Here is a 13,900-nt window from a genome sequence, read left to right on the forward strand (position 1 = left end):
TAAGCATAGCATGGCCAGGAGAACCGAAGCAGCACCATGGAACAGAGAGGGTTTGAATAGTTGAGTATGCATTCTTTTTACACCTTCCCTGCTTTTCAAAGGGTTCTCAAAAGCCTCTTTTCATATGTGCTGGCTGGGTGCAGTAGTCACCTGCGCTCCAGCGCCAAGCTGCCTTTTTCTCTGCTTCTAGGCTCCACTAGTCCTGAAGTGTGACATGTCATCTGCAAGTATGTCACTGCTGCCAACTAATGAGCAGCCTCACCTATGGTAATGATTGTGCGACGTCCCTGTGGATGGCTCATCACACTTCATGTCTAGAGGGGATCGGAAGCAGAGAAATTGGGGGCTCAGCTCTGGAACCGGAGCACTGGAACAGGTATTTTTTTTACCCTGCCTGCACATATTAAAATTAATTCCTGGAGTTGGAGAACCCCTTCACTTTAACCTAATATAAGAAGTCAATCTAAGTAATTTTCTCTATACTTTTTAAATAATTTTAATTCCAATTTTTAACCTTGTTTTTACCTATTTGTATTTGACTTCCCTCTGTATGCAAGATTATTATCTCAGGTCTGATCTCCTCAGAGATATTTCATATTGGCCATTTTATGTGAAATTTGCAAGGCAGCAAAGATAGTTTTGTGCTATGAGAATACTATTTGTTGGGAGGATGCAAGTGTAATCTTTGTTTTCAGGCATAACCGATAAAAGAGCTAGTGGCAGTAGGGTGCATAAAAGTAGAGCGGACAAAGGTTTTAATTAGGCTACTTTCACACTTGCGGCAGAGGAATCCGGCAAAATGTATGCCAAGTGATTGCATTTTAAGACTGATCAGGATCCTGATCCGTCTTACAAATGCATTGCAAGAACGGATCCGTCTGTCATACGGACAAACGGATCAGTTTAGATTTTATTTTACATTTTTGCCGGTCTGCGCAGACCGGAAGGACGGATCCGGCATTCCTGTATTTTGAATGCCGGATTCGGCACTAATACATTCCTATGGAAAAAAATGTCTTCAGTTTTTTGAGCCGGAGAGAAAACCGTAGCATGCTGCGGTTTTATCTTTTGCCTGATCAGTCAAAATGACTGAACTGAAGACATCCTGATGCATCCTGAACGGATTACTCTCCATTCAGAATGCATGGGGATATACCTGATCAGTTCTTTTCCGATATATAGAGCCCCTGTGACGGAACTCTATGCCGGAAAAGAAATACGCAAGTGTGAAAGTACCCTTAGGCTACTTTCACACTAGCGGCACGGACCTCTGGCAGGCTGTTCAGTCATAGCTTTATTCTGGCAGTCTCTCGCCGTGCGCTGCCGTGCCTCCGCCGAAACTCCGCCACCGCCCCCATTATAGTCAATGGGGACGGAGCGGCAGTCTGGGGGCACATGGTCACTAGAGGCAGGACGGATCCGACAGGTTGTTCACCCGACGGAACCGCCTGCCGGAGGTCCGTGCCGCTAGTGTGAAAGTAGCCTTAGTGGTAGAGGCCCTTGTATATGTATCTGTTTTGTCTGGAAATGAAAAAGGATGATCTCAGACTTTTATTCAGTCCATCATCCTATTCATGGTTCCAGGTCAAGAAATGTATAATGGTTCCAGGTTAACAAATGCCCTGTGTTTGCATATATCAGTAATTACTGCTTTTTCTTTTACTAGGGGAGAAAAATATATGGGAATGTGGCAAGATGATTTACGGCAGGGCAATGGGCTTGTGGTGACTCAGTTTGGTTTATATTATGAAGGAGCCTTTAGTCTCAATAAGATGATGGTGAGTTAATATGTAAATGATTCTAAATGAGACATTTAGTTTAAAACTCTATGCAGATCTTGCCACAAATCTGTGTGTGTTTTATGTGGATTTTGCAGCAGATTTTAACTCTGCCACATGGAAATTTGTGAAATTTGCGGTGAAAATCTGCAGCATATCCACTACATAATGAGCATGCTGCAGATTTGGAAGTCCATGGCATGCTCATTTTGTTATAGAAATGCGCGTTTTTCCAGGCAGAACATGCATGTAGCCTGTGGATCCGAGTATTATCATTCCCTTTCCTTGTGTTGTAATCCTCTGTGAAGTTTACTGGCACAAATCTGCTGGTAAAATTCACAGCAAATCCACCATGTGGAAACCAGCATGGAAACCCAGACAGATAGGATGTGTCTGTTTTTTTTAGGAATAGGGGTTAGGGTTTATTATTACAAACTCCTCAGTTTTAAATGCATCACCCAGCAGGTAGTGAACAGTATGTACTGTGTATATGAAATGTAGAGAAGTGAAGTCATATGTTGGGAATAGAATCACATTTTTATGTTACAGTTTGGGATGTATAGTAGTCACATTTTTTTGTAAGGGTGTCAACAAAGTGTCTTTCTTCACATGAAAGTCGCCTCTATTTCGGTGTGTTTTAGGGAACTGGTGTTCTTCTTTCTGAGGATGACACAGTTTACGAAGGAGAGTTCTCAGATGACTGGACACTGAATGGGAAGGTGAGATTCATTTTGTTTTCTGGTTGGTAATTGTCATTAAAGCTTATATTACACTTGCCATTTTTGCAGGCGATTGTCGGTAGGGGCGCGTTCCTTCCCGGCAATCGCCTGATTGGTAGCGGAGAAGACAACTGCTATTACATGCAGCAATCTCCTCCTCAGTATGGGGAGGAGCAATCGCTCATCCCCATGCTGAATCGCTGTCTGCCGGCAACAGATCGTGATTACACAGCACGATATGCCGCCGGGGCAAATGATAATTTTTAAACCTTTTAAAAGATTTCAATTACTTGATGAATGAGCGTTTGCTTGTTCATTGGGTAATTGGTGGCAGTATTATGCTGCCAGATCATCGCTAACGATCATTCCTGCAAACACTTGTTAGCGATGATCTTCAGTATTCTCTGCGGGTGGAATATAAGCTTTATTGTCGGTCTGTTTTTTGTTTGTTTTGTAGGGCGTTCTCAGGATGTCCAATGGTGATTGCATTGAGGGACTTTTTAGTGGTGAATGGGGATCTGGTATCAAAGTCAACGGCGTCTACCTAAAACCAAGCTTATATGAAGGGGAGAAGGAGGAAGCAAAGTCTCTGTGAGTCCCAAAAAGTTATTGGTGGGACCTTCTTTCTCACGTTTGTTTTGAATTTTATTTTTGTATTCTAGCATAAAATGATGTGCAGTTGAAGGCATTTTTATCATCTTCCTGCTACTTCCAATTTGGTGTCCATAGCCTCTATAAAAATATTCTAATCCATACTTAGTCTATCTATATTTATTCTTTCCTGAAGTGAGTTATGTGTGGTTAAACCATAACAATATAATTATGTTCCTGAAGGTCAGCTTTAGATTGCACTATTTACTGTAGACTAGGATTGTGATATTTCCACCCTGTGACTCATGTAGAAGGATGCAGCCTTCTAAAGTCCCATCTGAGCAGAAGGTGGTACACCCTTAGATCAGCTTTGTGAGGATTTATATTACTCTTTCATTTTTTGTATGCAGCAAGCTGGGCTGCCTTTCAGTTCCAGCTGATGAGAAGTGGAAGGCCATCTTTGAAGAGTGCTGGAGACAGCTTGGTTGTGAGGCTCCAGAGAAAGGAGAACCAAAGAAGGCCTGGGACAATATTGCTGTAGCCATTACAACAAAGAGGCGCCAACAACAAGACAGGTTTTGTTTTCTGGAGAACCTTATTAGTCTGTATTGTGCTGTTCTTCTGTTATTTCTCCTGGAAATGTATTAATAAATTGCCCCCTTACTATTCCCCCTGAGTATTTCCCTACACATTCCAGCGTTGTTATAACTTATTTGTTCACACGTCTGAACACTGCATAGAAGCAAATTTGTATATAAAAAATGCATTCTATCCCGTTTCCAGGCTCTGCTGTACCCATTTTTATAGTAAAGTAACTTTTTGAGTTAATGCAAACCATTACCGTTGAAAAGTCATCTGGGTGGGGTCCAGATCATGAATACCCACAGAGGCCAGGCTCCAGCTTTGCCCCTCCTAGCTTAATCAGCATCCCCAGCAACCTAATTTCGTCAGGGAACGCAAAGGGAGGATGACGCTCTGGAAATCCCCTAGCATACACAAGATACAGTACTCTCTTTATCCATACATTCAATGTTCACAAACTGCCTGATATATGTATGTGTGTGTGTGTGTGTGTGTGTGTGTGTGTGTGTATATATATATATATGAGGTTCTTAAAATGACATTCTGGGACTCCTATATTGATGGCCTATCCTTAGGATAGATCATCAGTATCTGATTGTGGAGGTCTGAGATCCGGCGGATCCACCGATCAGCTGTTCACGTGAATGAATGGGACTGATCTGCAACTAGGCCTCGTGACTTATGAACATGACGTTGCTAGCCTACAAAGAGGCCACAGAGCTCACCAGAGCGCTGCAGCCCCTACAAACAGCTGATCAGCCAGGGTGCCGGAAGTCAGACCACCCAACCATCAGATATTGATGACCTATCCTATATATGAATCCCAAAAATCCGTTTTAACACACATTTTGAGCAAAGTGTATGAGCCCATCTGCCCTGCAAGATAACTTTTTATAAATGGGACCTTACAGTAAATAGACTCAAATCTCTTTGGGCCTAGAGATCAAATGTAGTCAGGGAAAGTCTGATCCAGCTATATGCTGCTCTAATTAGAAACCGCCTCGGACAGATGCTCTGGGAATAAACCGGGGCATATGTAGTACAGTGGGGCACAGTACACCTTTCTGCACTGCACAAGCCAGTGTATATGTCTATGGCACATATAGTGGCTGGGATCAGGCCAATCAAGACTGGAGAGGGCAAGTTTGGAGCCCGAACTATGTGACTCTTCCTGATCTGGACACCACCCTGATGTGGTAATTTACATAGATGTACATTTCAAAAAAAGATTTCTGAGATCGATGCAGTAGGAAGAGAAACACTTACCATGTTTTGTGGCAGTGAAAGGAAGAATTATAGGATTAATTGAAGTGCATATTCATATTTGTGTAATGTCTATGATGTTATTCATTGGATGTTATCTGTTACAGTCCAGAACCATTAAGCCGATCACATACACAGATGCTGGAGAGTTTGGAGCGAATTCCGCAGCACAATGGCACTTTCACCATGGAGAAATATGAGATGATCAAGTCATATTTAATGAATGTAAAACCTTTTTTTTATTTTCCTTCCTATAATACAGCCTTATGTGGAGGGTTTTAATCTGTACTGTACATTGTCAAAAATAGGGTTTGCTTTAATGTAACATTCAAGGTAAAATTAAATTCTGCACAGCATATGTAGGATGGATTGTAAGACTTTCTCATGCAAAAAGCTTGGTATACACGAGATAGCATAGATCAGTGGTGGCGAACCTATGGCACGGGTGCCAGAGGCAGCACTCGGAGCCCTCTATGTGGGCACCCGCACCCTGGAAAAAGTCTATGGTGTACCAATATGCCTTAGACTTTTCCTGCCAGTCATCAGCACACAGGACTGGCAGCACACTGAAGGTATGCAGGCTGTTATAGCTAAATGAGAAAGTACATGGAAGAGAAAAAAAAAAAAAAAAATATATATATATATATATATATATATATAAATATTCAGGTGAACTTTGGGCACTTGGTCTCTAAAAGGTTCACTATCACTGACATAATGTTGCCCAGCTAGCGGAGTAGGTGAGTGTGAAGGAGTCCATATAGGCATCCAGACACTATAAATGATTTATGTACATAGTAAAGTAACTGTGGTACTTATAGTGCTGTTTCCATTTTGAAATGTATTAGGGAATTGCTAAGATTTACAGGGATTTTACACTTTACAGCAGCATCTTCTCTTCCCCACCCATCATGTGGTTTGTTTACCCCTAGGCTTGTGAAACCCCAGTGCATCAGCTAGGCCGGCTTATGGAAGCCTTGGTGGCAGTGTACAGGATGACCTATGTAGGAGTAGGTGCCAACCGAAGACTTTTACAAGAAGCAGTAAGAGAGATAAAGTCTTACCTGAAACGGATCTTTCAGCTGGTGAGGTAAGACATGGGTTATGTGTGTGTGTATATACACTGCGTGCAGAATTATTAGGCAAATGAGTATTTTGACCACATCATCCTCTTTATGCATGTTGTCTTACTCCAAGCTGTATAGGCTCGAAAGCCTACTACCAATTAAGCATATTAGGTGATGTGCATCTCTGTAATGAGAAGGGGTGTGGTCTAATGACATCAACACCCTATATCAGGTGTGCATAATTATTAGGCAACTTCCTTTCCTTTGGCAAAATGGGTCAAAAGAAGGACTTGACAGGCTCAGAAAAGTCAAAAATAGTGAGATATCTTGCAGAGGGATGCAGCACTCTTAAAATTGCAAAGCTTCTGAAGCGTGATCATCGAACAATCAAGCGTTTCATTCAAAATAGTCAACAGGGTCGCAAGAAGCGTGTGGAAAAACCAAGGCGCAAAATAACTGCCCATGAACTGAGAAAAGTCAAGCGTGCAGCTGCCAAGATGCCACTTGCCACCAGTTTGGCCATATTTCAGAGCTGCAACATCACTGGAGTGCCCAAAAGCACAAGGTGTGCAATACTCACAGACATGGCCAAGGTAAGAAAGGCTGAAAGACGACCACCACTGAACAAGACACACAAGCTGAAACGTCAAGACTGGGCCAAGAAATATCTCAAGACTGATTTTTCTAAGGTTTTATGGACTGATGAAATGAGAGTGAGCCTTGATGGGCCAGATGGATGGGCCCGTGGCTGGATTGGTAAAGGGCAGAGAGCTCCAGTCCGACTCAGACGCCAGCAAGGTGGAGGTGGAGTACTGGTTTGGGCTGGTATCATCAAAGATGAGCTTGTGGGGCCTTTTCGGGTTGAGGATGGAGTCAAGCTCAACTCCCAGTCCTACTGCCAGTTTCTGGAAGACACCTTCTTCAAGCAGTGGTACAGGAAGAAGTCTGCATCCTTCAAGAAAAACATGATTTTCATGCAGGACAATGCTCCATCACACGCGTCCAAGTACTCCACAGCGTGGCTGGCAAGAAAGGGTATAAAAGAAGAAAATATAATGACATGGCCTCCTTGTTCACCTGATCTGAACCCCATTGAGAACCTGTGGTCCATCATCAAATGTGTGATTTACAAGGAGGGAAAACAGTACACCTCTCTGAACAGTGTCTGGGAGGCTGTGGTTGCTGCTGCACGCAATGTTGATGGTGAACAGATCAAAACACTGACAGAATCCATGGATGGCAGGCTTTTGAGTGTCCTTGCAAAGAAAGGTGGCTATATTGGTCACTGATTTGTTTTTGTTTTGTTTTTGAATGTCAGAAATGTATATTTGTGAATGTTGAGATGTTATATTGGTTTCACTGGTAAAAATAAATAATTGAAATGGGTATATATTTGTTTTTTGTTAAGTTGCCTAATAATTATGCACAGTAATAGTCACCTGCACACACAGATATCGCCCTAAAATAGCTAAAACTAAAAAAAAACTAAAAACTACTTCCAAAAATATTCAGCTTTGATATTAATGAGTTTTTTGGGTTCATTGAGAACATGGTTGTTGTTCAATAATAAAATTAATCCTCAAAAATACAACTTGCCTAATAATTCTGCACTCCCTGTATATATATATATATATATATATATATATATATATATACACACACACACACTGCCTGTCCAAAAAAAAAGTTTTTTAAAAGGTCACACACTCTAATATTTAGTTGGACCGCCTTTATCTTTGATTACGGCACCCATTCGCTGTGGCATTGTTTCGATAAGCTTCTGCAATGTCACAAGATTTATTTCCATCCAGTGTTGCATACATTTTTCACCAAGATCTTGCATTGATGATGGTAGAGTCTGACTGCTGCGCAAAGCCTTCTCCAGTACATCCCAAAGATTCTCACTGGGGTTAAGGTCTGGACTCTGTGGTGGCCAATCCATATGTGAAAATGATGTCTCATGCTCCCTGAACTACTGTTTCACAGTTTGAGCCCGCTGAATCCTGGCATTGTCATCTTGGAATATGCCCGTGCCATCAGGGAAGAAAAAATCCATTGACGGAATAACCTGGTCATTCAGTATGTTCAGGTAGTCAGCGGACCTCATTCTTGGAGCACATACTGTTGCTGAACCTAGACCTGACCAACTGCAGCAACCCCAGATCAAAGCACTGCCCCCAGAGGCTGGTACAGTAGGTGCTAGGCATGATGGGTGCATCACTTCATCTGCCTCTCTTCTTACCCTGATGTGCCCATCACTCTGGAACAGGGTAAATCTGGACTTATCAGACCACATGACCTTCTTCCATTGCTCCAGAGTCCAATCTTTATGCTCCCTAGCAAATTAAAGCCTTTTTTTCTGGTTTCCCTCACTGATTAGTGGTTTTCTTACGGCTACACAGCAGTTCAGTGCCAATCCCTTGAGTTCCCTTCACATTGTGCGTGTGTAAATGCTCTTACTTTCACTATTAAACATAGGCCTGAGTTCTACTGTGGTTTTTCTTTAATTTGATTTCACCAAACGTTTAAGTGATCGCCGATCACGATCTTTCAGGATTTTGTTCCCGTCACATTTCTTGCTCGAATACGTCGGGTCCCCACTATCCTTCCAGTTTTTAATAATGTGTTGGACAGTTCTTAACCCAATTTTAGTAGTTTCTGCAATCTCCTTAGATGTTTTCTCTGCTTGATGCATGCCAATGATTTGACCCTTCCTCAAACAGACTAACATCTTTTCCACGATCATGAGATGTGTCTTTTGACATGGTTGTTTAAGAAATGAGAAACAAATATAATTTTTTTTTGCATTTTATTAATTTTCATCATTAATGGATTTTTTTTTACCACTTTTAGAAAATAAAAACACTGAAACAAAATAATTTTTTTTGTCACCACATTCCAAGACCCACTAGATTTTTTAGCACTTTTTAGGCTACTTTCACACTGGCATTGTTTAAATCCGGCGTTCAATTCCGACACCGGAACTGCCCGCTGGATCCGGAAAAACGTGTGAAAACGGATTACATTTGAATCCTGATCAGGATTTTGATCACAATGAAAAAATGCATTGGAGAAAATGGATCCGCCATTTATGGACTTTAACTTATTTTTTACATTTTTCGGGTTTAACATGCAAAAGCCGGATCCGGTTTGACTGAACACACGGCGCCGGATCCGGCGTTAATGCAAGTCAATGGGAAAAAGGCTGGATCCGGCGTTCAGTCAAAGTGTTCAGGATTTTTGGCCGGAGGTAAAAATACAACATGCTACGGTTTTCTGAAAAGACTGATCAGTCAAAAAGACTGAACTGAAGACATCCTGATGCATCCTGAATGGATTACGCTCCATTCAGAATGCATTAGGATAAAACTGATCAGTTCTTTTCCGGATTTGAGCCCCGAGGACGGAACTCTGCGCCGGAAAAGAAAAAACGCTAGTGCGAAAGTACCCTTATACTGGTTTTTGGGTGGCAGGATGAAAAAAACAGCAATTTTGTCCGAGTTCATCAGGCAGGATAAATAATGTTTGTAATGTCGTCATTTTTTATTTGGGGTTGTTACGGATGTGACAATATTCCTTATGTGTAATTTTTTTCCTATGAGTTATGTTGAAAGATAAGAAATGTTTTTTTGTGTGTTTTAAAAAAAATAAAATTCAGCCCATAGGATCGCCATTGATTGTAGTAGAAATATTGCAGTGTATTATGCCTGTCAGTGTAAGGCCTCATGCACACGACCGTTGTGTGCATCCATGGCCGTTGTGGCGTTTTCCGTTTTTTTTTCGCGGACCCATTGACTTTCAATGGGTCCGTGGAAAAATCGAAAATGCACCGTTTTGCAGCCGAGACCGTGATCCATGTAATCCTGTCCGTCAAAAAAATATGACCTGTCCTATGTCAATGGGTCCGTGAAAGAACACGGATGCATACAAGATTGGTCCGTGAAAGAACACAGATGCATACAAGATTGGCATCCGTGTCCGTGATCCGTGGCCGTAGGTTACTTTAATACAGACGGATCCGAAGATCCGTCTGCATAAAAGCTTTTTCAGAGCTGAGTTTTCACTTCGTGCCAGGCAGCAGGGGGCAGCCCCCCCCCCCTGTAGTTAACACATTGGTGGCCAGTGGGGCCGCCCTTCCCCCTCCCTCCCCTGTAGTTACTCATTGGTGGCCAGTGGGCCCCCCTCCCTCCCCTGTAGTTAACTCGTTGGTGGCCAGTGGGCCCCCCCTCCCTCCCCTGTAGTTAACTCGTTGGTGGCCAGTGGGCCCTCTCCCCTCCCTCCCCCTCCAAATTATAATCTCCCCCCCTCAATTAAAATCTCCCCCCCTATCATTGGTGGCAGCGGAGAGTACCGATCGGAGTCCCAGTTTAATCGCTGGGGCTCCGATCGGTAACCATGGCAACCAGGACGCTGCTGCCGTCCCGGTTGCCATGGTTACTTAGCAATTTGTAGAAGCATTATACTTGCCTGCGAGCTGCGATGTCTGCGTCCGGCCGGGAGCTCCTCCTACTGGTAAGTGACAGGTCATTAAGCAATGCGCGGCACAGACCTGTCACTTACCAGTAGGAGGAGCTCCCGGCCGGACGCAGACATCGCAGGTAAGTATAATGCTTCTGCAAATTGCTAAGTAACCATGGCAACCGGGACTGCAGTAGCGTCCTGGTTGCCATGGTTACCGATCGGAGCCCCAGCGATTAAACTGGGACTCCGATCGGTACTCTCCGCTGCCACCAATGATAGGGGGGAGATTTTAATTAGGAGGAGGAGGGAGGGGAAAGGGCCCACTGGCCACCAACGAGTTAACTACAGGGGAGGGAGGGGGGGGGGCCCACTGGCCACCAACGAGTTAACTACAGCGGAGGGAGGGGGGGCCCACTGGCCACCAACGAGTTAACTACAGGGGAGGGAGGGGGCCGGCCGCACTGGCCACCAATGTGTTAACTACAGGGGGGGGAAGGCTGCCCCCTGCTGCCTGGCAGCACCTGCCAGGCAGCAGGGGGCAGTCATGTACACAGTTCTTTTAGTATATTCTAACCTGAAGCGTCCCCATCACCATGGGAACGCCTCTGTGTTAGAATATGCTGTCGGATTTGAGTTTCACGATCTAACTCATATCCGACAGTATATTCTAACATAGAGGCGTTCCCATGGTGATGGGGACGCTTCAAGTTAAAATATACCATCGGATTGGAGAAAACTCCGATCCTATGGTATATTAACTCCTGACTTTACATTGAAAGTCAATGGGGGACGGATCCGTTTGAAATTGCACCATATTGTGTCAACGTCAAACGGCTCCGTCCCCATTGACTTTCATTGTAATTCAGGGCGGATCCGTTTGGCTCCGCACGGCCAGGCGGACACAAAAACGGATCCGTGGATCCTCCAAAAATCAAGGAAGACCAACGGACGAAAAAACGGTCACGGATCACGGAAAAACGGAACCCGTTTTTGCGGACCGCAAAAAAATACGGTCGTGTGCATGAGGCCTAATACTGACAGGAATTCTAAGGCAGTGAGGAACAGAAGTATTTGCACACCCTGCGATTTTGTAAGTTCTTCCACTTAGAAATCATGGAGTGGTCTGAAATTCACATTGTAGGTGCATTCCCACTCTGAGAGACAGAATAACATAAAAATAATTCAGGAAATCACATTGTATGATTTTTAAAGAATTTATTTGTCTTGCACTGCTGAACATAAGTATTTGAACACCCGAGAAACAGCAAGAATTCTGGCTCTCAAAGACCTGTTACTGTGCCTTTAAAAAATCCACCTCTACTCCACTCATTAATCTAACTTAGTAGCACCTGTCTGAGCTCTTTAACCCCTTCAGGACCGGGCTCATTTTCACCTTAAGGACCAGGCCATTTTTTGGAAATCTGACCAGTGTCACTTTAAGTGCTAATAACTTTAAAACGCTTTGACTTATCCAGGCCATTCTGAGATTGTTTTTTCGTCACATATTGTACTTCATGACACTGGTAAAATGAAGTCAAAAAAATTATTTTTTTTGCACAAAAAAATACCTAATTTACCAAAAATTTGGAAAAATTAGCAAATTTCAAAGTTTCAGTTTCTCTACTTCTGTAATACATAGTAATACCCCAAAAAATTGTGATGACTTTACATTCCCCATATGTCTACTTCATGCTTGAATTGTTTTGGGAATGATATTTTATTTTTTGGGGATGTTATAAGGCCTAGAAGTTTAGAAGCAAATCTTGAAATTTTTCCGAAATTTACAAAAACTCAATTTTTAGGGACCAGTTCAGGTCTGAAGTCACTTTGCGAGGCTTACATAATAGAAACCACCCAAAAATGACCCCATCTAAGAAACTACACCCCTCAAGGTATTCAAAACTGATTTTGCATACATTGTTAACCCTTTAGGTGTTGCACAAGAGTTATTGGCAAATGGGGAGGAAATTTGAGAATTTCATTTTTTTGTCTAATTTTTCATTTTAACCCATTTTTTCCACTAACAAAGCAAGGGTTAACAGCCAAACAAGACTGTATCTTTATTGCCCTGACTCTGCCGTTTACAGAAACACCCAATATGTGGCCGTAAACTACTGTACGGCCACACAGCGGGGCGTAGAGTGAAAGGTGCGCCGTTTGGTTTTTGGAAGGCTGATTTTTATGGACTGGTTTATTTACACCATGTCCCATTTGAAGCCCCCTGATGCACCCCTAGAGTATAAACTCCATAAAAGTGACCCCATCTAAGAAACTACACCCCTCAAGGTATTCAAAACTGATTTTACATACGTCATTAACCCTTTAGGTGTTGCACAAGAGTTATTGGCAAATGGAGATGAAATTTGAGAATTTCATTTTTTTGCCTAATTTTCAATTTTAACCCATTTTTTCCACTAACAAAGCAAGGGTTAACAGCCAAACAAGACTGTATCTTTATTGCCCTGACTCTGCCGTTTACAGAAACACCCAATATGTGGCCGTAAACTACTGTACGGCCACACAGCGGGGCGTAGAGTGAAAGGTGCGCCGTTTGGTTTTTGGAAGGCTGATTTTTATGGACTGGTTTATTTACACCATGTCCCATTTGAAGCCCCCCTGATGCACCCCTAGAGTAGAAACTCCATAAAAGTGACCCCATCTAAGAAACTACACCCCTCAAGGTATTCAAAACTGATTTTACATACGTCATTAACCCTTTAGGTGTTGCACAAGAGTTATTGGCAAATGGAGATGAAATTTGAGAATTTCATTTTTTTGCCTAATTTTCAATTTTAACCCATTTTTTCCACTAACAAAGCAAGGGTTAACAGCCAAACAAGACTGTATCTTTATTGCCCTGACTCTGATGTTCACAGAAACACCCCATATGTGGCCGTAAACTACTGTATGGCCACACAGCGGGGCGTAGAGTGAAAGGTGCGCCGTTTGGTTTCTGGAGGGCTAATTTTGCTGGACTGTTTTTTTGACACCATGTCCCATTTGAAGCCCCCCTGATGCACCCCTAGAGTAGAAACTCCATAAAAGTGACCCCATCTAAGAAACTACACCCCTCAAGGTATTCAAAACTGATTTTACAAACGCTGTTAACCCTTTAGGTGTTCCACAAGAATAAATGGAAAATAGAGATTAAATTTCAAAATTTCACTTTTTCGGCAGATTTTCCATTTTAATATTTTTTTTCCAGTAACAAAGCAAGGGTTAACAGCCAAACAAAACTCTTTATTTATGGCCCTGATTCTGTAGTTTACAGAAGCACCCCATATGTGGTTGTAAACCGCTGTACGGGCACACGGCAGGGCGCAGAAGGAAAGGAATGCCATACGGTTTTTGGAAGGCAGGTTTTGCTGGACTGTTTTTTTTGACACCATGTCCCATTTGAAGCCCCCCTGATGCACCCCTAGAGTAGAAACTCCATAAA

The 13,900-nt window shown here is 42.8% G+C and overlaps 1 protein-coding gene across 3 annotated transcripts in view; it reads left to right on the forward strand.

Moving 5' to 3' along the window:
- ALS2 (alsin Rho guanine nucleotide exchange factor ALS2) overlaps positions 1–13,900 on the forward strand; it is a 134,932-nt gene that overhangs the window by 91,643 nt on the left and 29,389 nt on the right. For all 3 annotated transcript variants that reach the window (XM_040439653.1, XM_040439654.1, XM_040439656.1), the window contains exons 22-27: positions 1,667–1,778; positions 2,420–2,497; positions 2,955–3,088; positions 3,499–3,663; positions 5,041–5,158; positions 5,866–6,023. In XM_040439653.1, coding sequence (XP_040295587.1) covers positions 1,667–1,778; positions 2,420–2,497; positions 2,955–3,088; positions 3,499–3,663; positions 5,041–5,158; positions 5,866–6,023 — 765 coding nt within the window. The remainder of the gene's footprint in view (positions 1–1,666; positions 1,779–2,419; positions 2,498–2,954; positions 3,089–3,498; positions 3,664–5,040; positions 5,159–5,865; positions 6,024–13,900) is intronic.

The sequence above is a fragment of the Bufo bufo genome, chromosome 7 (genome assembly GCF_905171765.1).
Source record: "Bufo bufo chromosome 7, aBufBuf1.1, whole genome shotgun sequence".
NCBI lineage: Eukaryota > Metazoa > Chordata > Amphibia > Anura > Bufonidae > Bufo > Bufo bufo.